This window comes from Haliotis asinina, chromosome 5, assembly GCF_037392515.1.
Source record: "Haliotis asinina isolate JCU_RB_2024 chromosome 5, JCU_Hal_asi_v2, whole genome shotgun sequence".
Classification (NCBI taxonomy): domain Eukaryota; kingdom Metazoa; phylum Mollusca; class Gastropoda; order Lepetellida; family Haliotidae; genus Haliotis; species Haliotis asinina.
The window spans coordinates 30,519,598-30,543,036 of NC_090284.1; the positions used below are offsets into that span (position 1 = coordinate 30,519,598).

At 38.2% G+C, this 23,439-nt stretch overlaps 1 protein-coding gene across 2 annotated transcripts in view; it reads left to right on the plus strand.

Annotated features, from left to right (window-relative positions):
* The window catches only part of LOC137283530 (cyclin-dependent kinase-like 2), a 566,496-nt gene that overhangs the window by 459,354 nt on the left and 83,703 nt on the right, over window positions 1-23,439 (plus strand). For both annotated transcript variants that reach the window (XM_067815087.1, XM_067815088.1), the window contains one exon: window positions 18,317-18,492. In XM_067815087.1, coding sequence (XP_067671188.1) covers window positions 18,317-18,492 — 176 coding nt within the window. The remainder of the gene's footprint in view (window positions 1-18,316; window positions 18,493-23,439) is intronic.

The following is a 23,439-nucleotide window of genomic DNA, read 5'->3' on the forward strand; positions in this document are numbered from 1 at the left end:
TTTGCATGATTTTCATGGAAATTCAAATTTAGTCTAAAAAGACATCAAGTAACTGTCAGATGATTTGTCCTTTCAAATATGTAGGGGCCTGGGGGATATGTCATCTTCTGATGCCTCTTCTTCATAGATGATTTTTCTTTTATTTTTTAAGTTGTTTATAGTGTTTGTTAGTTCTTATGTTTTCGGATTTTCAGACCCCAGGTGGTAGTTTGCAAAGTAGGTTTGCTTCAGGAATCAATGGTCTCCAGTTCAGTGTCGCTTACGGTCTTGAAGCGATTCCTTTCTCCTTGGGAAATAATGTAAATGTATTTTAAGTACATTGATGTTTTTTAAAATAAATTTCATTTCAAGTTTAGTTCATATTGTTTTATGCTTTGTTTTGGAGTAGCAACTGTATGCAGTACAGTTGTAGAATCTTGTGTAATTTTAGTGACCCTGAATGTTTGTTAACAGATGTACCTGTCTTCTCTTGTTGAGAAATTTCATTTATGTGAGTTGATTCCAGTAGGTCATCATCGAACCATTCTGATGTTAGATGAGATTCTTCTCCAAATATCTCGTACAGGCTACTGAAGTGGAAATCACCAATGTCTGATTCAAATGACCTGTTTGTATACAAACAATAGGGTCATTGAGTGTATTCATAAACAGGTAAGATGGTCCATGTGCAGTTAGCAGTCCTTGTATTCAGGTTTAAGGATGGGCACGTGCATCAATCAGCCAATCGGAATTGAGTATCCCACAATGTCTTGCTAGAATTTAGCATATCCTACTCTGTGGATCTGACAAAAGGGGGAATCCAGCATTTTGAAAGTATCGAAAAATACATCTAATGGCATGTGAAAAGGTTCTCGGTGTGAGACAGTCAACACCAGCGTGTATGGTATATGGTGAATGTGTGAGATATCTTTCGTATATCAATTCTTATATTAGATGCATAAAATATTGTATGTATGCATGAAAACAGACTACCTGAAAAGGTTTACAATATGCTTGTTCATCTAGGTGAGTTGGGTAAAGTAACATGGGCATCTCATGTAAGAAATCTATTTTCTTTTGGTTTTGGTCTTGTGTGGCTAAATCAGTTAGCTTGCAGTGTGAATCTCTTTTGTAACACTGCCGAGAAACAGCTATCAATATGTTTAATCAAGATTCAGTTTTTGATACTAGCTCGCAATATCATTCCTGTAGCTTGTTTAAAATTCCACTCCAAACTGAAAAATACCTTTCACAATTAACATTCAGAAAATTGAGAAATTCATTAGTATGATTTGGCTTAGGCCTGTCAAACTTAATGATTAATGAAGGATGCTATATTTCTGTCGACAAATATAAAAGAATTGAATGGAAAACAAAATTCAGTTTTTGTTTGTCCATCTTTCATGAAATTACGTAAACAATATATTCCTGAATGTTACCTCTCCAAGTCATCTACTGTAGCATTTAAAAAAATCCTGTGTTAACTTAAAACTGTCACAGTTCATTCACAATGAACTGTATTCTAAAGGTGCTCATCACAATGCAATGTCTAAATGTGATACAGGCGTCTGAAAGGCTGCATTTACATTGAATGAAATGTAAGATTGGAAACCAGTTCTGGTCCTTGCTCCAATTGCTGCATCCCATATGGTGTTCAGATGTCTTGTCAGACCCCTGTCAGTTGTGAAAGGGGTGGGCATGGTGTCTGTTGAAGATCTGCTTGGGGGTTAGGTTCCGGATCCAAGCAATCAGTAGTCAAGACAGAGTCAGCAATTTGATTACAGACACTAGGCATGTGTTTAGCATGTACAACAAAATTATGAGAAACAGCCAGAGAAGTTAACCTGCAGTAGTATTATTAATAGCGGTTCTAGACCACACACAGTGTACATAAGCTATATAATATCACTAAGGCGATCTAGACCCCCTTTTCACAAACTCCAAAACAAAGGACACAACCAGTCTTCCTTCACACAAGCCCACTGTGGGGGTTGCCTCCGCTGTGGGCCGGCCTATTTCCTTTACTTCTCAAATGTTTAAATGTGAATTGATCGATACTGGCTGAGAGAGCAGGGCTGAACAAATCCACTCGTCCGCTCGTATTTACGAGTGGTACCTCATGTCGGGCGAGTACCTTTTTTTTTGCTGTCAAATAAAGCATATAACGTCTTCAATTTATTAAACAAAGTAATTTTACTAGCCATTTAAGAATCGAAAACGTGCACTAATCAACAACAGCGTACTAATATTGATCGTGTCGCTTATGCCAATAATAAATCAATAACAGTGTTAAATACATAAGGAGGTAATTCTACTATTGCTATTGTCGTGGATGTAAGGGGCTTGTTGCTAGCATTGACAAACTCCAGCATGAACATTCGAAAGTATGTGGGAGGGACAGGAGATGGGGAAAAGAAAACGGAAGAAAAACAAATTCAACAAAGAAAGCTAAGTCAAAAGAAATATGACAGAGAAAAACGAAAACGTTTAGTACAACCAAGGTTTAAGGAATTTAAGTGGGCGAAATTTAGCGAGTTGGAAGATGAATTATTTTGTATTCCATGCCGAAAATACCCCAAACTGTCAGATCCAAAATGTGGACTTGTGATAGGTCTTAGAGATAAATTTAGGAGGGAGACACTGAAATTCCACGACAAAAGTAGGAAGCACATTCAGTGTTGTGAACATGAGAAAGTCGTTGAAAATCCACAAACAGCACAATACACTAAGTCAATGCAGAAAGTTGACAAAAAAAACAGCGTGATCTATAACAAGCTTTTTACAACAGCTTATTATGTTGCCATGGAAGGGGAACCTTTTTCAAAATTTGCGAGTTTTTGCCAATTACAGTCCAAGAATGGCCTCTCCCTTGGAACAAACTATTTGAATAGGAATGCTTGTGCGACTTTTGTACAATCCATAGCAAATGTAGTGAAGGAAAATACAGCTAGTGAACTTGAGAAGTGTAGATTTGTCAGTGTCTTATCAGATGGCTCAACTGACAGTGCTATAACTGAACAAGAGATTGTATATGTGAGGTACGTCACTGATGATGGTGTACTGAAGACTAGGCTTGCAGATATTGTTGACCTTGAACATGGACATGCAAAAGGTGTAAAAGATGGAATTTTTCAGGGGCTTAGTTCTGTGGGACTGTCAAAAGAAGATCTTTCGAGAAAGTTAGTCGGAATCAACACAGATGGTGCTTCAGTTAATCTTGGAAAGAAAGGAGGAGCAGTAAAACTGATTATTGATGAGCTGAAAGAGGAGTATAACGCTGCTGGTTGTGAGCAGTATATTACGTTTGTGCATTGTATTGCTCATAATTTGGAACTGGCAGTTTGTGACACAAAGAAGGAGTGCAATTATTTGAAGAATTTTGAAGATGTTCTGAAAGGAATTTTCAAGCTGTACTATTATTCTCCCAAAAGAAGAAGAGAACTCTATGTTATTGCAGAAAATCTTGACAAGGAACTGAAACATTATGGAGGAATCAAAGAAGTGAGGTGGGTAGCAAGTCAGCACAGAGCTTTGAAATCTCTGCTTGACATTTTTGAAGTAACTGTTGTACATCTGGGTGAGATTGCTTCTGGAAAGGATGAATCTTCAGCAAAAGCCAGAAACTACTTAGCAGAGTTGAAAAGTAGAAGATTTCTGAAGATGTTACATTTCATGATTGATTTCACTGATCTTGTAAGTGAAGTTTCCAAGGCTTTTCAAATGAAAAAGTCACTCATTTCTGAAGTTAAAAGAAGAATAGAGACACTAAGGGAGAAATTTCTGAAAATGAAGTCAAATATAGGACCAATGTGTGAAAAGATTCTTGAAGAAAGCAAGGAAGGAAAGTTCAGAGGTAAAGAGATCAGAACTGAGAAAAGAGGAAGACCAAAACAGACACAACATGGTGATGATGATGATAACTTCAACAAGGATATAGACTGTGTTCTTGACTCAATTTATATTGATCTTCAGGAGAGGTTCATCAAACACCTTGGTGGAGAACCACACTCTCTCTTCAGTGTGTTTAATTTCAGGAAGTGGCCAAACTATGAAACACAGCCTGATGAATTCAGGGAATATGGAGATGCTGAGATTCAGAAGCTTGTGAAGATCTACAGCCCTCTCCTGACAGATGAAGAAAAAACAAAGGCTGTGGATGAGTGGCTTGACCTCAAGATGTACATGAAGGACTTAATGAACCAATCACTTATTGATGCTTATGAATTTTTAGTTTGCAGTGGTCCTGATAGAGAAAGCAACCTTACCAACATCTTTCCTCTAGTTAACATCATGTTGACAGTATCACCAAGCACAGCTGACTGTGAGAGAGGCTTTAGTCGGATGAATAGGCTGAAAACAAATCTGTAAAATTCCATGAACCAAGATACATTGAGTAACTGTTGCGGATAAACATAGATGGACCATCATTTGAAGAATTTGAACCCCAGAAGTCAATAATCAACTGGCTTCATTGTGGAAAAGGCATTAGACATGTACATGGACATAAATGTCCAGAACCAAAGCCAGAAAAGGTCACTGTGTCTGAAGAGACCGTCACCCCTGTTGATGAGGTTCACAATTGAAATTGAATAACTGAGGAAAATGAACATGGAACATTCTCAGTGCTTTTTGTTGATTTTATTCAAGTATTTTAATTTATGTTTATTTTTAATTTACATCTGCTCTAGTTTTATGTTGGTTCAATCCCATTGTCACTACAGTGATGTAATTTCATGACAATTAAAAACCAGTTACCTCACACATCTGTTGTCATTTTTAATACTTGAACTTCCATTTGGATCCTTGCCAGAAGGTATAGAATAATGTTTGTTCACTGACTATATTAAAGACAATAACACAATCTATAGGAATCAATATCTTTTATTCAAGAAAACACATCATGATCATGGTGAGATTGCAGATTATTTCAGTTAAAAAGTAGGACGAGTGAAAATCTTGCAGGATGAGTACCAAAAAAAAAGTACTCGCCCTGCAGGGTGACTGAAGTTTTCAAAATTTGTTCAGCCCTGGAGAGTTGGGAGTCACACTGTGTATAAAGTCTGTGCCAGCTGAGAGTTGGTTACAACCTTATCAGTAATCATGTGCTGTATTCAGAATAACTGTATCGATTATGGGCTCAGTGTTGTATTCTTGTCTTATCATGTCGTTTAGGTAACCAGATATACACATATGTAAACTATCAACAATGAATTCAGTCAGAAAATACTCTTTGAAGACATCTTCATTAATAACAATAGTCAATTGATTCTTTGAGTTAGTTAACAATCACAGGCTCAGCATCAGCCAAAGATATATTTTCAGCCTGCCACAAATCCATTATTATCGTAGGTGTGAACAATCTCTAATAGGGTGATTTCTGAGGAGTCTAGAAATTCTTTCAACTACTCTCTATAAACAGGTGGTAGGGCAGATTGGCAGTCGGCTGTCCACAGGACCCCCTGTATTGATTTCAGCAAAACAGTTTAATGTGTGTCTTCTATTATGCTGTTGGTTTTCGTAAGAAATGCCTATTTGGCTTGTTGTATCCCTTGTTTTATATACTTTTTTTTCTCAGCCTCACATATAGAAGATGTTTTATGAACCTTTGATCAAATCTGTTCTTTCATTTTGTTGTATTTTTCTATTTTGCCTATGATCAAACGAAACTCATCTTCTGGCGTTTTATTGTCAATGAGTAGGGTTGAAACATGATCTTTAGTCATGTTTAACTTTGCGCCAGCAAGAATTCTAATTTCATCGTATTTCTTTGCTCTACAATTCAATTTGCAAGCAACAAATTTAATTACCAACCCAACTATTCCTGTCACTACAGCTGCTAATTCAAGTCCTAACACCACCAGTGTGGTTACAACTGTTGTCAACAGCCCAACTCCTACTGCCCCTAATCCCATGTTAGTTACCATTAGGGTGGTATCAGCACCATCTATGTAGTTTAAAGCTTTGTTGTATTGGTTATGTAGTGATGCCAGAGTATCACACTCTTGTTCTAGCCAATGTTTTATTTCACATATCTGTTCCAGTCGAAATCCGTCTACACTTCCTTTAATATTTCCTTCTTCATCTATAGCTGGATACAACCCCATTCTGTTTGTATATAATATAGTGTTAGAATTATTTTTTAATCATCTGTCACTTACTTTTTCATTGATATATTTTAAGCCTATAAGGTTTAAATTATCGTACAGGTAAATGCTTGAGATAGAAATATCTATGTCATCCATAATATGAATTCCATCGAGACTTGTTGATGATGGAAAGCCTCATCTTATTATGATTCAACGTTTATTCTCATGCCTTTTATACCAAGTTATCCAAAGACCATCTAAACGTTTTATTGGACTGGTGGGACTCTCTATGAGATATACATCTATAATTAGTGTTGTGTAGGATCTTGTACCATAATGACCAGAAAAATAAAGACGTTGGTAACCATATACAGTCAGGCCGCGTTAGTCCGGACCCGGACAATCCGATTTTCATGATATCCGAACAGTAGCTGGCTGTAACCAATCTTGTTTACTATATAAACTCATTACTTGTTGATTCATTAATCCGATGCTTCAGTCTCCGTATCCGGATGTTATTTAGGGGTAACAGATTGGCTAGTTACACATGGTTTTGCTTCATTAATCTGTCACCTGACTTCAATTGTAATTGTTAACTGAGGTGACACTTCTGAGTTGAGGATGTCATTAGTTTGTGATTTTAATCAGTTAATAGGTTTCACTTTTGTTTAGTTTGAGTAATACCTGTCATGTTTCCTTGCTGTATAAAATACGGATCGCGTCAAAATGAGATCAGCTGCACTTGACACCTGTCAGTCACAATGGCAAGTCCCGCCCCTAAGCGTAAAACGATGGGAAATTACTGCCGCACATAAAGGAGAAATTTGTAGATACAAAGAGAAAATTCCTAAAGCCAAATGAGAGCCTATATGGACTCTAAGATAAATTATTTTGAGTGTGTTGGAGTTGACAAACAGACTGTTATTGGAGATTTCTTTCAACACAAGTCAGTGATTGGTATGTGTAATACTATAAATAATCTATTCAGACTGTCAAGATCACAGATGATTTCGTTTATATAATTAGTTTATGGTACTGTAAATAGATGTAGTATGGTATTGTTAGAGTGTGTTATATATTGTTGGGAGTTGTTGTTAGATTATGTTCGGTAATACTATGGGAACAGGGTTATGTTCAGGGAAGCGTGACCAGGTATGGCCAGAGAGCTGGGGTGTTAATTTGTAAACAATAGAGAGGTGTTGAGTAGCTTGGGTATGGGAGGTCAATATAAATAGTGAGGAAGGGTAGTAATCTGCACAGTCAGCCAGAATCACCACTGTGTTCACCTGTATGGGTTCAACTTTTGTATGGGATTGCATCTCACGCTGGCTGGCGTAAGTTTTTATTATCATTATTACTTTTGTATTTATTGATTGAGTAGATGTAGCAAGAAATTGTTTTACTGATGTAGTATTTCTAGATATATGTGCATATTGTAACACTATATAGCCACAAAGCCATTCAAAATTTGAATGTTATCGTTCCACAAAAACTGTTCCACTTTCAAATATGTAAATCGGAGTAAAGTACATGCATAAAGTATAAGACATTGACACATGTCTTACTGAGTAACTGTAGTTACTTATATTGTATTGTAGTGTCCCGGAACTGGCCGGTTATCCTTAAAGTAAGGAGAGGGGTATTATCTCCGCCTGTAAGGAGACAGACAAGAGTCTTCCCTGTTGTACAAGGAGCATGTATCTCCTAGTAATGTGAGATGTGGATGGCACAGCCATCAACCATTACACAGGCCCCTTAAACTCCGTGAGGGAAACCATCGCCTGGGTGTGAGGGATACCACACAAATACCATGACGTCACCAAGTGGAACCAAAGTGCACTGACATTCTGATTACATTGTAAAGAGAAAGTGTTCTCTCTGAGTGGCAAATTCCTTTATTGTTATTTAGTTCAATTGTTTAGTTTCTGATTGGGATTATATGTAATCATTATCTATATTAGTGAGGGTATTAGGATTTTAGTGTAGTTAGTAGTAGTAGTAGTAGTATTAGAACTTTAGCAATTTAAGTGGTAGACAGAACTGTATATGTAGCTAGGTTAGGTAATTAGATTAGTTAGTTGTATTTGCACCTGTAGAATTAGTTTAGTATAGGTATTGGGGTTACTTATATCTTAAGGGGAGGAATAAAGTTTTGCAAAACAAACTATTCTTCTGTTGTGGTTACTTTGGTATGTGACATTTTGGTGGCAGCGGTGGGATAATTAGATTATTTGTCACTATCAAAGGGAACCCTAGTTGTGTTCTGTAGCGCATTTGATGTAGCGTTGTTGATTGTATATCGCTGCAGAATCTTTGTGTCCATAAAGAAGGGTTAGAACATACGGCACCACTTCTGCGTCCTTGAGTGTATGATTTGGAATTCAAGGGTGGAGGGTGTATTGTGGTTATTGGTCAGTTAAGGCCATTGGTTCGTCGTGAACATTTTGAACATTGGGATATATGGGAAATCACCTCCGGTTTTATTCTTGGTAGGATCCCTATTTATTCCAGACAGTTTGACTTTTTGTGTACCCTGCTTTGCCCTCATACAGACAATTATGGACATTGACAAACTTATCAAACTGGGTCAGAGTTTAGGGTATGAGAAAGATGATTTGAGAGTGTTTGTGAAAGAGCAAATGGAGTTGGAGAATGAGAAAGAAAAGGACAGGCTCGAACGGGAGGAAAGAGCTAGGGAGCGGGAGATTAAAAAGTTAGAACTGGAGGAAAGAAAGGAGAAAGAAAGGTTAGAATGGGAACGAGAGAGAGAACGATTAGAATTGGAGAAAGAAAAGTGTAAAATACAGTCAAATGAAAGAATAGAACTAGCCAAGTTAGAAAAGAGTGCGGCAGGAAATCAAGAAGGGCAGGTAGGAGAGAATAGATCGGCAGCCATTCCCAAGATGCCTAAAATGCCTCCATTTGACGACCACAATGACAATATTGATGCATATCTGCAAAGGTTTGAACGTGTAGCTACAGCGCAAGGCTGGGACCCGTCCCATTGGGCAGCTTACCTGTGTACTCTGCTGAAAGGTAAGGCTTTAGAAGTATACTCCCGGTTAAATGCCTTTGAGGCTGAAAATTACAATGCAGTTAAAACTGCATTACTTAAACGCTATGAAATGACTGAGGATGGATTCCATCAGAAATTTAGGACTGCTAAAACTGAAACAGGTGAGATTTTCACACAATTTGTAGTTAGAATTGAGAACTATTTCAACAGATGAATTGAACTAAGTGGTACACAAAAGACGTTCGAAGGTGTGAGAGATTTGCTGCTGCGTGAACAGATTTTGAATGTGACTGGAAGGGATCTGGGTATATTCTTGAGAGAGAGAAAGCCAAAAGACGCGATGGAAATGGCTAGACTAGCAGAGCAATTTATAGAAGCTAGAGGTACGAGTCATGGAAGATACAATAGACCAGTTATTCCAGGTCAAACTGACAAGCAGGTTTCCAAAGGGAAAATAGTCGAGGGTAGCGCATCAGGTAAACATGGTACTTGTTCCAAACAATTTGTTCCTATTAAGGAAAGGACATGTTACAACTGCAATCAAACTGGGCATTTGGCAGCACAGTGCAAGAAACCCAAGTTTAAAGTGGCAAGTATCCAGGTGAGTGAAGACAACACAAACATGTCTCTAATACATCCAGATAACACAAAAGTAGAGCCCTGTATACATGAAGTTCTAGATGGTGATGCAGCAACTTCAGAGGAGGTTACTAAAGCAGATGTAGCCTCAGGGAGTGTGCTTACCAAAGATCACCGCATGCCATTTTATCAGGGAAAGGTAAACGACACTCCAGTAGATGTGCTTAGAGACACGGGATGTAACGGTGTAATAGTGAGGAGGTCAATGGTAAAAGATGCATGTTTGACTTCAGAAACACAATCTTGTAAATTAGCAGATAGCAGGATCTTGACACTTCCGGTAGCATGGATTACTGTAAATACGCCCTTTTACACGGGTATGGTGAGAGCAGCATGTATGGACACACCAATCTGTGACTTAATATTAGGCAATATTCCCGGAGTTAGAGAGCCAGGAGATCCAGACTTGATGTGGGATAAGCAGGACATTAAAACAGTAGGTGCTGTAGAGACAAGGAGCCAGAGAAGAGTACGCCAAGTAGGCATGGAACCCTTGAAGACATTGGAACCTGTTGGGTTGACACTGAGTCGAGGTGAGTTCGTATCCCTACAACATCAGGATTCAAGTCTGAACAAAATAAGAAAATTAGTGGAAGAAGGTAAGATTAGGGAGACCCGACATAGTACTTCCTCTTACTTTGTGGAGAATGATATGCTGTATAGGAAGCATACTTCCAATAAAATGGACAATGGTAAACAAGTTGTACAGGCAGTAGTACCGGTTGGATTGCGCACACAGGTAATGAAGGTATGTCATGAAGCACTGATGGGTGGACATCTTGGAATCAAGAAGACTCTAGATAGGGTAATCTCACAGTTTTATTGGCCAGGAGTAATTGGTGATGTCAGAAGACATGTTCAGTCTTGTGATATTTGTCAACGTACCATGCCGAAGGGAAAGGTAAGGAAAATACCACTGGGACAAATGCCATTAATTGAAGTGCCATTTGAGAGGGTAGCTGTTGATTTGATTGGTCCATTGTATCCTGTCACAGACAAGGGTAATAGGTATATACTGACGGTGGTTGATTATGCAACACGATACCCAGAAGCAGTAGCTTTACCCAGAGTAGAGACGGAATATGTTGCCGAAGCTCTGTTCGAGATATTCAGTAGGGTTGGTATCCCCAAGGAGATATTAACAGACATGGGAGCCCAGTTCACGTCAGGCGTGATGAAGGAGGTAAGTAGACTATTGTCCATACATCAGCTTACTACTTCCCCTTATCATCCAATGTGCAATGGCCTAGTGGAGAAGTTCAATGGAACCTTGAAGACGATGCTGAAACGGATGTGTGCAGAACGACCAAATGACTGGGACAGGTATGTACCTGCTTTGTTATTTGCTTACCGAGAGGTACCTCAAGAGAGTTTGGGTTTTGCCCCATTTGAACTCTTATATGGACGCACTGTGAGAGGACCAGTACAGATTCTGAGGGAAATCTGGACAAGAGATATACCAAATCCAGAGGTAAGAACCACATATGAGTATGTGCTAGATCTTCAAAACCGTCTTGAGGAGACTATTCACGTAGCACAGCAAGAACTTCAAAAGAAAGCATGTAAATACAAAAAGTTCTTTGATGTGAAGTCCAAGCCAAGAAAAATGAAGGTTGGTGATAAAGTATTAATTCTGTTGCCCACTGATTCAAACAAACTGTTGCTGCAGTGGAAAGGGCCATATGAAATACTGGATACCTTTGGCATTGGCAATTACAGAATACAGGTTGGTAACAAGATTAAAACCTATCATGCCAATCTACTGAAAAGGTACATTGAGAGAGAGGAGGTCAAGGACACAGCTGTATGTGACGTCAGCATAGCTCAACTTGTGCATGTCAGTGCTGGTCTGGTGGATGTCAAGGCTGAAGAGGTGAGTATGTTAGACATAGCTTCACCTTCTTTAGTTTCTAAGGAAACGTATCAGGATGTAGACATTTCTGAAGATTTGACAGAGGAGCAACAAAATGAGGTGAAGGAGCTCATAAGTGAATTCAAAGATGTACTGAGTGATTTACCAGGGAAGGTAGATTGTATGGAATATAAGATCAAGCTGACATGTAATGAGCCTATACGATCCAAGCCCTATCCACTTCCTCATCATATGAGAGATGTTGTAGCTAAGGAGATACAGCTAATGTTAGACATGGGGGTGATAGAACCTTCTCAGTCACCATATGCATCCCCCATTGTACTTGTGAAGAAGCCTGACTCGACTTACAGATTTTGTACCGATTTTCGCAAACTGAATCAGGTGACCGTATTTGATGCCGAACCAATTCCATTAGCTGATTCCATCTTTGCACGGTTACGGAACTGTAAATATCTTACCAAAATTGATGTAAGCAAAGCATATTGGCAGATTCCAATGGAAGAGAGTAGCAAAGAACTGACAGCATTTATAACTCCTGATGGATTATACCAATGGAAGGTGATGCCATTTGGAGTAGTTAATGCACCTGCAGTATTTTCCCGACTGATGAGACAAGTATTGCACAACATACCAAATACAGACAACTTCATAGACGACATCATAGAAGGAACTGAGAACTGGTCACACCACATGGTAAGTCTGAGAGCAATATTTACGAGGTTAAGACAATTCCATCTTACAGCTCGACCTTCAAAGGTAAAAGTGGGATATAAACATCTGGACTTTTTAGGGCACAAGGTGGGTAGTGGTCTAATTCAACCAGAAGGTAAGAATGTAGAAAAGATCCTAAATGTGGAGCGACCTCAAACCAAGAAACAAGTGAGAGCGTTGTTGGGACTGACCGGGTACTACCGGAAATTTATCCCAAACTATGCAGCCATAGCAGTTCCGCTAACTGATCTCACAAAGAAAGGAAAGCCAAACAAGGTAATATGGACAGAAAGCCAGGAATTAGCTTTCACTACGTTAAGAACCCATATGTCAAGTTTTCCTATCTTGAAACTACCCGACTTGAAGAAACCATTCTTGGTAAGAACAGACGCTTCTGACGTTGGAATCGGAGCTGTACTGCTACAAGAACAGGAAGGTGAGCGATTTCCAATATTGTTTGTGAGTCGGAAGTTAGTAGATCGTGAGAGAGCGTATTCTACAATAGAAAAAGAGTGATTGGCTATTGTGTGGGCAATACAGAAGTTAGAAAGATATCTGTATGGGAGAGAATTTATTTTGGAGACTGACCATCAGCCCTTAATATGGATGACCAAGGCAAAAATGACCAATGGACGAGTGATGAGGTGGGCCCTGACTTTGCAACCCTACAGATTTCTAATTCGTGCAATCAAAGGAAGTGAGAATGTTGGGGCTGATCTCTTGAGCCGGTGTTCACCCTAGTCATACTATGTGTATGGCAGTGTGTAAATAATGTACTCTCTGCATATCCAGATTATTTGTCAGCAGTTATTTCTTATGTATTACTGTGCTATTGTACATTTAGACAATTGTGTTTTATGATATTTATGCATTAAAACAAACTTAAATGTGATCTTGAGTGTAATATATAATTGTACTTGTGTACAATTACTTGAAGAGGGGAGTGATGTCAAGATCACAGATGATTTCGTTTATATAATTAGTTTATGGTACTGTAAATAGATGTAGTATGGTATTGTTAGAGTGTGTTATATATTGTTGGGAGTTGTTGTTAGATTATGTTCGGTAATACTATGGGAACAGGGTTATGTTCAGGGAAGCGTGACCAGGTATGGCCAGAGAGCTGGGGTGTTAATTTGTAAACAATAGAGAGGTGTTGAGTAGCTTGGGTATGGGAGGTCAATATAAATAGTGAGGAAGGGTAGTAATCTGCACAGTCAGCCAGAATCACCACTGTGTTCACCTGTATGGGTTCAACTTTTGTATGGGATTGCATCTCACGCTGGCTGGCGTAAGTTTTTATTATCATTATTACTTTTGTATTTATTGATTGAGTAGATGTAGCAAGAAATTGTTTTACTGATGTAGTATTTCTAGATATATGTGCATATTGTAACACTATATAGCCACAAAGCCATTCAAAATTTGAATGTTATCGTTCCACAAAAACTGTTCCACTTTCAAATATGTAAATCGGAGTAAAGTACATGCATAAAGTATAAGACATTGACACATGTCTTACTGAGTAACTGTAGTTACTTATATTGTATTGTAGTGTCCCGGAACTGGCCGGTTATCCTTAAAGTAAGGAGAGGGGTATTATCTCCGCCTGTAAGGAGACAGACAAGAGTCTTCCCTGTTGTACAAGGAGCATGTATCTCCTAGTAATGTGAGATGTGGATGGCACAGCCATCAACCATTACACAGGCCCCTTAAACTCCGTGAGGGAAGCCATCGCCTGGGTGTGAGGGATACCACACAAATACCATGACGTCACCAAGTGGAACCAAAGTGCACTGACATTCTGATTACATTGTAAAGAGAAAGTGTTCTCTCTGAGTGGCAAATTCCTTTATTGTTATTTAGTTCAATTGTTTAGTTTCTGATTGGGATTATATGTAATCATTATCTATATTAGTGAGGGTATTAGGATTTTAGTGTAGTTAGTAGTAGTAGTAGTAGTATTAGAACTTTAGCAATTTAAGTGGTAGACAGAACTGTATATGTAGCTAGGTTAGGTAATTAGATTAGTTAGTTGTATTTGCACCTGTAGAATTAGTTTAGTATAGGTATTGGGGTTACTTATATCTTAAGGGGAGGAATAAAGTTTTGCAAAACAAACTATTCTTCTGTTGTGGTTACTTTGGTATGTGACACAGACATTGCATTGATTGATTGTTACGTTAATATTCAAGCTGTTATGTCTACAAACTGTAATAAAGTCATTTGATGCGTGCATACGTTTGTATGTTCTTGTCTCAATATGGCAAAGGGAAGTAACTCTCCTGAAGTGGTGTTTGCTTCGGTAGTCCATAAGTTTCAATATCCGAACGTTTTTGATGAAAAACAGAAGTGTTCAGACTAACGTGGCCTGACTGTATAGTGTGAATGACTGAACTGGCATCTGAGTTGAGTGGAGCTAACATGTTGCCAATGTTATATGGTATTTGTAATACTTGTATAGAATCATCGAATAAGGCTATAAAAAAGGTGAGAAGGATGCCGTTGTTAGTAATTTTGGAAACTAGATCATTTGATTTAAAATAATTTAAGGGTTGGTTAGTGTTATTTTAATTACCCATTCAAGCTCTGTAAAATCTGCTAGTGGTATTTGTTTGTAGACATTATCTTTAAAGTATAAGAGGTACAGGGTGTCTTCCTCTCCAGGTAAATTGAACTCCTTTGTGTCTCCCAGATCACCAAGTATTATGTTGGATGCCATTATTTATATAATACTGTTAGAAAATAGTTTCAAATTGTTTTTCTGATAGTGTCTCATGTATGAACTTTAAACTAATAAAACTAATATTCTCAGATAGAAAAATCTTGGCTAGAGTTACAGCTTTTTCCACTATCATTGTGACACCTTGCAGACTAGTATGTGAATCACCCCCACCCGTACGTAAATTGAGCAAATGCGACCCTGGTGTTTTTTAACCCACCAGAGTTTGATTCCTTTCATGATCTAAACATCACTCTGCGGTGGTTCACCTAGTAAAACTTGCATGGTCATCATGGTATTATCCGAGAAGCTTTATAGTAACCAACTGCAATACCGCGTTCTCCCCAGGTTTACACAACAGCATGAAGACTGCTCTACTCCAGGCTGGTGTGATGATTATGCTGCGACTCTGTGATGGGACGTAAGGGTTCCGTTGTATACTACTTTGTTTAGGTAGTGGTCTTTGTTTTCCATGAAAACGTATGGGGAGATTAGTGTTATGTTGAGAAGCCAGTTGTTGTCGTCAGTGTGTAGTAGATGGTATGGTTTGTTTTGATAAATATCTGTAGGCCTATCAAAGTCTTCTAAATCAAAGAATTTACCACCGAACGATGGGTATATTAACCATTCACCTGAGTTGTTGAGATATATATTATAAAATGCGAGGCTGTCAGATCCTGATGTATCTAGGTTAAAATTACCACCAGATGCAACAATGGTGGGTACTTCAACTCGTTTGTAAATGATGTTCATAAGCTTAAAAGTGTATATTTTGCCATCTATTCCTGTGTCATCAAACCCTCTACTATCACCTAAGTCTGATAGACCAACATTAATGCATCTTTGTATTTGCATTCCTGGTCCTTGCTGATTGGCCATTTTGTGTATGCAGTGTTACACTTACATGCCCTGTATTCACAGCATTGTTTTTGTATCTAAAATTGATATCTTTAACTCAGAAATATTACCATTTGACAATTTTTTTATACTGACGTGATAAAAATGACAGAAAAAAGGGACAGAAAGATCATGAATTGGCCTTCGTCATACATGGTTTAGAGGTTACAGTGTTAATGGTTAAACAGTTAGACTAATCACACAAATTAGTATATCACAAAATGAGAACAACTCCACATATATGTCATTACCCTAAGTCTGGGTTCTGTTTTTCTACTTTTGACCACTGAGAGATAGGGTTTGGTTCATCTATACCATCCCAAATAATACCATCATCTACCGGATAACTGAAAAGTCTGTTGGGGTGGTTTTTAGTTGGAAACTTAGCCACTCTTACTGATACCCTTTCACAATAATCACCATGATTTACAACGTTAACTATAGAGTGTTTGGCAGCGAAAAATCTAGGGGTGGATAAGTGTGATCCACCTCTCATTGGTTTATAGTTTGCTATATCCAGGTAGACCATATTTATCATCTCAACAACCCAACCAGACCCCCTATTAGTGTAACAAATTTTTTCAAATGATCTGTCAATAGAAGAGTTGATAGTATCTAATTGTGTTGTAACTTCCTAATTACCTCTGAAGTAAACAACAGTTTATTTAGTAGCGCCATCCGCCTGTTGTTTCTCTAGTGTCATCTTTAACGTCAGTTGAAATTTAACACCTCTTAAATCCTTCAGTTCTTCGTCTACTTTATGAAATACCAATTGTTTTATATCCACAAAGTTTACATTTCTTTGAACTTCCATCCTCCAACCTCTCAAATATTTTCCTGCAGCATGTTCAGTAGGCGTGAATTGTAATTCTACAGGGGCTTGTTCCTTTAGTAATTCAATGAGCTTAGATTTCCGCATGCGTGAATACCCTTTCATACCGTGCTCGCGCTCTTCCTTGATTAGTTCTTTCACAGTAGGGGTGGTTTTGTATTTTACACCTAATAAAGTTAACAATTCACACTTTCTCATACAGGAATAACCCCACATACCACTTTCACGTGCACGCTTCTTCAACTCATGGACTGTAGCCATGTCACAGGGTTCATACTATATGTGAACCATTTCTGTAATTGGTTGTCACTTTATTGACTGTGCATGCACTGTGTGACCCAGCTCACATTTAGACATTTGTTTAGTCTAGTGAATAGGCAAGCCCACAGCAGATGGCCGACTGCTGTGGGTTTTGTGAATGCAGACGGGTTGTGTGTGTGTTATGGTATTTGTGAAAATTGGGGGTCTAGATCTATATCATTGATAAGTATAAGGCTTATATAAGATGTGGCCCAAAACCACCAGTAATAGTAATACTTCAAGTGAATGATGGCAAATAACATGTAGGTTTATACCACCTAACACAGATTACAACCTAGCGACACCAAGTGATTTTGACAGAATCACCTATGAAAACAAGGGTTGTAACTCGGAAACTAGTCAAAGCAGGAAACAAAACTAAATGATAGTTGATTGAGAGAACATGTAACTTTAATTCACATTTCATTTATAACAATGCCAGTGAATGATATATGTATGTGCACCCCCTATCACCCCCTCTGTGTGTGTGTGTGAGACAGAGAGAGAGAGTATGAGAGAGAGTGTGTGTGAGAGAAAGAGAGAGATTGACTCACATTGTACATGTGAGTACATGTACATGTATGCCCCTAATTAAAATCTTGCATAGTCAACAGTTGTTCATTTCACGTCGTAATGTAGACTATGCCACATGCCGTAATTCTTACATGTTTACTATGAACAATATGAGAGAGAGAGAGAGAGAGAGAGAGAGAGAGAGAGAGAAGCAATATATTGTGAATCTTCTTTGATAATAATTTGTTTGGTTTTCGTGAGGAAGGCTTCTCGAGCCTGTTACCTCCCTTGTTCTATGATTTGTTGGGGTTTGTTTTCTTCTTTCCTGAAGACTTCCTGCTTCATTTTCTGGTATTTGGCAAGTTCTGAGACCACCAAACGAAACACCTCATCTGAGATTTTGCTGTCCGTGAGCACAGTGGAAATATGATTTATCGTGTTGAGCTTCAATTTGGCCAGAGCTCAGATTTGGTCATGTTTTGTCGCTTTGCGTTGCAGTCTGCAAGACGCGTACATGAGTGCCTGTCCGATCAGTCGCTGCCTATTGTTGTTTTAATTAATCCCACATATTATGTATGTCTAGAGGGTGTATGACTAATGGGAGTATGACAAACGGGATATGACCTGGATGACAGTCCATACTGATTGCTTCCAAAATCCAAGTGTGACCATGACACGTTCATTTACATTATTTGCACTGAAAAAGAGTATTAACTTCAGTTGCTAATGGCACTTTGTTTCATTTTAGGTTTGATAAAGGATGACATGACATTAAAAGACTTGAAAATTTCAAAAGGAGCAAAAGTGATGGTGGTTGGTTCAACGTTAAATGATGTTTTGTCTGTAAGTGCCCCAAGTAAAAAAGAGATACAAGAAGAAGCTGCTGCATCTACTGAATCTAAACAACCTCTGTGTCAGCAAAAGGTAAGAATATTGAAGGTCATGTACCAAGAGTTCACTGAAGATAGAATGAATGGTCAGGCAAGGGGGAGACAACTCTATTATGATCAATCAGAAAATGCCTGTGAATCCTCTGCCTCTGCTATTTCACTGCCATAGACATCATTGTTAATAATTCCAAGAATACTGCCTCTTTTATATCACTGCCATACATTCTGTATTTTGGCTGCAATCACACAAATACTTATCATTCAAATTTTCAGTAGAAGTCTGCATCACAATGAACTACTCACAAGTAGTTGTTATTATAATAGTATTGCTAATCAGCATCCAACCTCTCACCTTGTGCGTGGGTCTTCAGCCAGACTTCTTAATTAGATTTTATTATTATGTGAAACTAGTTGTGAACACTTAAGACATTTGTTTCGGTAAACAAGAACCAAGATGGCATCCACAATCTGTACGCCAGCCTGTAAATCAGTTGAGTAGTCCACTGTTTAAGTGTATAAACTGTCTCCTGTACTGAAGAAACTTCTTACAGGTTATGCTCTTACCCAGCCAAGACAGTCATCAAAGCTAGCCAACACCTTTCAGAATCCTGAGGGGAAGGTGGGCTGGACCATTAAAGGAATCGAACATTCTGTCAACCATGCACAGTTCAGATGGGACTTAACCATCTAATCACAGATCCTCATGTTCATTGTACAGTATCTGTGTGGACACAGGAGCCTTAAAGATCTGGATGAGGATTGATCTTCCTTAACCCATGCTTGTCATTAGAGACAACTAATGTGATCAGTTGGTGAGGCTTGCAGACTTGGTTGTCATTGTATCTAAGTGCTTTGATTGATGCTTATGTTGTTGATCATGTAAGTCACTGTAATCAATTCACACAGTCAACAGGACATAATCATACTTGGGTTATGGCTACCCATGATGAGGATGAATGGAACAGTCATTGTTGTCTTGTTTAAGATATTTTTCAAGTGTCAGACCTTGTCATATCAAAGGTTAAACTACCTTCAACTAACATCTCGCTGTCAAGACACAAGTTTATTGAGACAGTCATTGAGACCCTTCTTTCCAACAATAGATGAAACAGATTCATTCAATAGAGATGACATAACCAACGGGACAGAACAGTTTCTATACCCATGGTAGTACTCATTTTGCTACCATGAATTTCTTTGTCCTGGAGCTTTTAAGGTGATTATAGGGGTGTGGTGGGCAAGCTGGCTAAAGCACCAACCTGGTGATCCAGCAAGGTTGAGGTGTTGGTATTGAGTCCGCCTGTCTGAAAACCTTCTGGTCAACTTTGTCTAAATGACAAAATTTGGAGAAAAATAAAATTACAGTACAAGACAACCAAATAACAGGTACTTCTCCAGGTTGTCTATTCCCTTAAGGCAAAAATAAAAGTTTGGACAGAAAGGAAGAAATGGGAAAAAAAAAATTTCCAACAAAATAAACTTTCTAGAAATAATGAAAAGCAATTCTACAGGCAACTTAAGACAAGTGGTGATGGTGGGCATGCATATGATAAACAACCTCCCATGGATGCCAGTGAAAGGTTCTGGAAACAGTTGTGGTCTGTACCCGGCAACTGTAACCTGGAGGCACCATGGGTCAGTGATTATGACCATGCAATGCATGAGAAAGTAACTAGGTCGTTTGTCTGTTACATCTCACCAGATTGCTTGAAAAGTGTCCTTAAAAAGTTCCAGTCTAATACAGCTCCAGGTCCTGATGGCATTCAAAACCAGTATTGTTCCCGTGTCCAAACACCATTATTCCACTTTTCATTTCTCTTGTGGACACAGGTGATGTTCCTCCACAGCTCTGCAAAGGTCGCACAATACTTCTAACCAAGAAAGGAGACTTGACTGATCCCCAAAACTTCCACCCTATCACATCTTTGAATACTTAATACAAATTATTCACAGGGTGTTTGACAAACCTGGTGTCATCTTACTGATTATTTTCCGGGATACAACTTATTTTCATAGATGATTTGATCATGGCTCAAAAACATATTTCACTACAAGAAGAAGGTTGTTTGATTTTTTAACTTCTAAACAAACCATAATCTAACTGATTCTCAAACTGACTATAGACCGTGACACCACGATTTTAAGAAATGGCAGCACCCTGTCACGAACATCCACTAGTCTATAAATGCTATTTAGGATTGTTTTCACCATGTTACAAAATCTAAACTACTGTTTATTGGTAGCAAAATATGTATTTGATCAATGGACAATGAGATTTTGCATGACTATGCTTATAACATAAAAAAATTCACTCTGGAAGCAAGGTGGATGTCAATATACTACTTACAACATTATTGTCACTTCAACCATGACCTCGCTTCTGAGGAAGAAATCATTATTTTACAAAATATGCAAAATCCTTTTGATCGTCAAGCATTTACTACAACTAGTCACTGCAGGGCTCTGACTCTTCCCCTGCATATTCTAAACGTATTGTGCCATAGTAAGCAAATGATTAGACGGTTGGATGTCAGAAAATTTCCAAAATGCTACGTAGTGTAAAATCGGAATTTTTCTTGTTTACATTTCAAGCAGTCTTTCAAGCACAATGTTCATTTTCACGACTAATATCTTTCATTTTGCTTATCTAGACAGTTCATATTGGTGACAAAGACCATACCTAATCTGATTCTGAAATGTATTGGGATTTCAGTGATGCATTTGTAGCACCTGACTATGAAAAGATATGATGTAATTGGCGTCTCAATAATGGCCTTTGCCAAACATGATTTTGTAAGCACAATCCAATATGGCGGAAAGTGCTTTTTGGCATTTGTGTAAGCATAGTTTCAAAAACAAATGTCAATTTGCCTATTTCTTGACATCAACAAAGACATGCCAGATTGTTGTGTTGCCCTCAAGCACATCTGATTCATCAGCAACGTTTTGGTATTATCATGAGTGTTTACATGAAAACATGATCATTAATATGCTATTTTTGAAATTCAATTATCTCAGTAATATCAGCTTTTCACTTTATAAAAATACAGCATTTAATGCTGTAAATCGCAATTTCGTCTTGTGTCCAAAAGGATGACATTTACTATGAAGATTATTTTGAAAGGTATCACGCAACAGGATATTTCCTGTAGAATTTGAAACTATTCAGTATGTTTGTGTTTGTGATATATTTAGAAATTTATTGCACTTCAAGATGTGGCACCCATGGGGTTAAAGTGTTCAGTAAAACAAAAATGTTGTTCACAGGTCCCTCGGACACCATGGGTTGATGTATCTCGATGTTCGTTTATGTTCCCCCTTGCCCTTCAGGCTCTGGGAACATAAACAAACATTAAGGGTACATCAACCCATACCCCACTCATGACCAGTGAACAGCTTATATTGTTCACCTTACCTGATGCGAGGATTTATCTAGATACAGCTTTTAACCATGTGGAAATAACATTTGAATGGTATGTTGGAGAGATAGCTTGTTATCACCTTAGCCTGGTATTTTTCTGTATACTATTACTGAATTTAGTGAAAATATATCGTCGACACTGAGTCCATCTGTAATCATTTTGCTATCCCCCCGGCATGTACTGCAGGGTGTATAGTCAAGGCCTCGTCTGTCTGTCTGCCCGTTTGTCTGTAATCATTTTGTTTCTGGAGCATAACTCAGAAACCGCTGGAGCAAAACTCAAAAACCATTCAATATTTTTCTGCAAAACTTGGTAGATATGTGTGGCAGACCCCAAAGTGGTGCTTTTTGCCATTTACAGGTTTTTGTGATTTATTATTTTCTTGGTTTCCATGGCGGCCTTTCAGACATAGTTTCAGAATGGAGGGATGGGCTTCGTTTCTGGAGCACAACTGGAAAACCATTTGATATCTTTCAACAGATCTTTGCAGATATATGAGACAGATCTTGAAGTGGTGCCTTTTGCTGTTAACAGATATATGACATTTATATTTTTCATAATTTCCATAGAAACAATTCAAACTTAGTCTATTAAGTAACTGTCAGATGATTTGTCCTTTCAAATATGTGGGGGCCGGGGTTGGGGGTGTGTGGGGGTGGGGAGGGGAATAGATCATCTTCTCCTGACTCCTCTTTCTGGAGCATAAGTGAAAACCTGTTCAATATTTTTTCAATAAGAATTAGTATGTCTCGCAAATGAGACCTAAAGCGGTGCCTTTTGCTTATTTACAGATTTTGTCACATATCTTTCACTCGGTTTCTATGGAAACAATTTGGACAAGATTGGAAGGATGGGTTTTATTTCCACAGCGCAACTTTAAAACCATTCGTGATCTTTTGAGATAATTTGGCAGACATATCAGAAGTACCCTTTTGCTATTTCAAGGTTTTTTGCCTTTTTCACTTTTCTTGGTTTCCATTGAAACGGTCTGGACTTAGTCTCAAAAAGGAGGAGTGGACTTTGTTTCCGGGTCTAAATGATGTAGTCTCAAAATGAGGGATGGGCTTCATCTCTGGAGCACAATTTAAAAAACTTACTATATCTTTTAGCAATACTTGTCAGATGAATGAAGCAGGTGCTAAAGTTGGGCATTTGCTATTTAAAGACTTTTGGCATTTATATTTTTAATGATTTCAATGAATGAAAGTTATTACAGATCCCTTCACCCAAAATGTGTGGGAGAGAATAAAGAAGCTTAGTATCTTGGTACTCTAAAGCCATTTTAAGACCTAAGTGAAGTTTTTTTGGACTGATTAATGGCAATTGCAGAGACAAATGAAGGTTGTCTAACGCACTCATCTAGTAAAGTGCCAGCAAAGCCGCCTAAGTCACAGGCCACACAGGCAGCTTTGATAATTGTCTGGGGCTCTGTGGTACAAGATTGCCTGATCTCTGCATTTATATATTTCATGATTTCCATGCAAAACATTTTGGACTTTTAAGTTACTGTCAGATGATTTGTTCTTTGAAATATGTGGCAACCAGGAGGATTTATCATT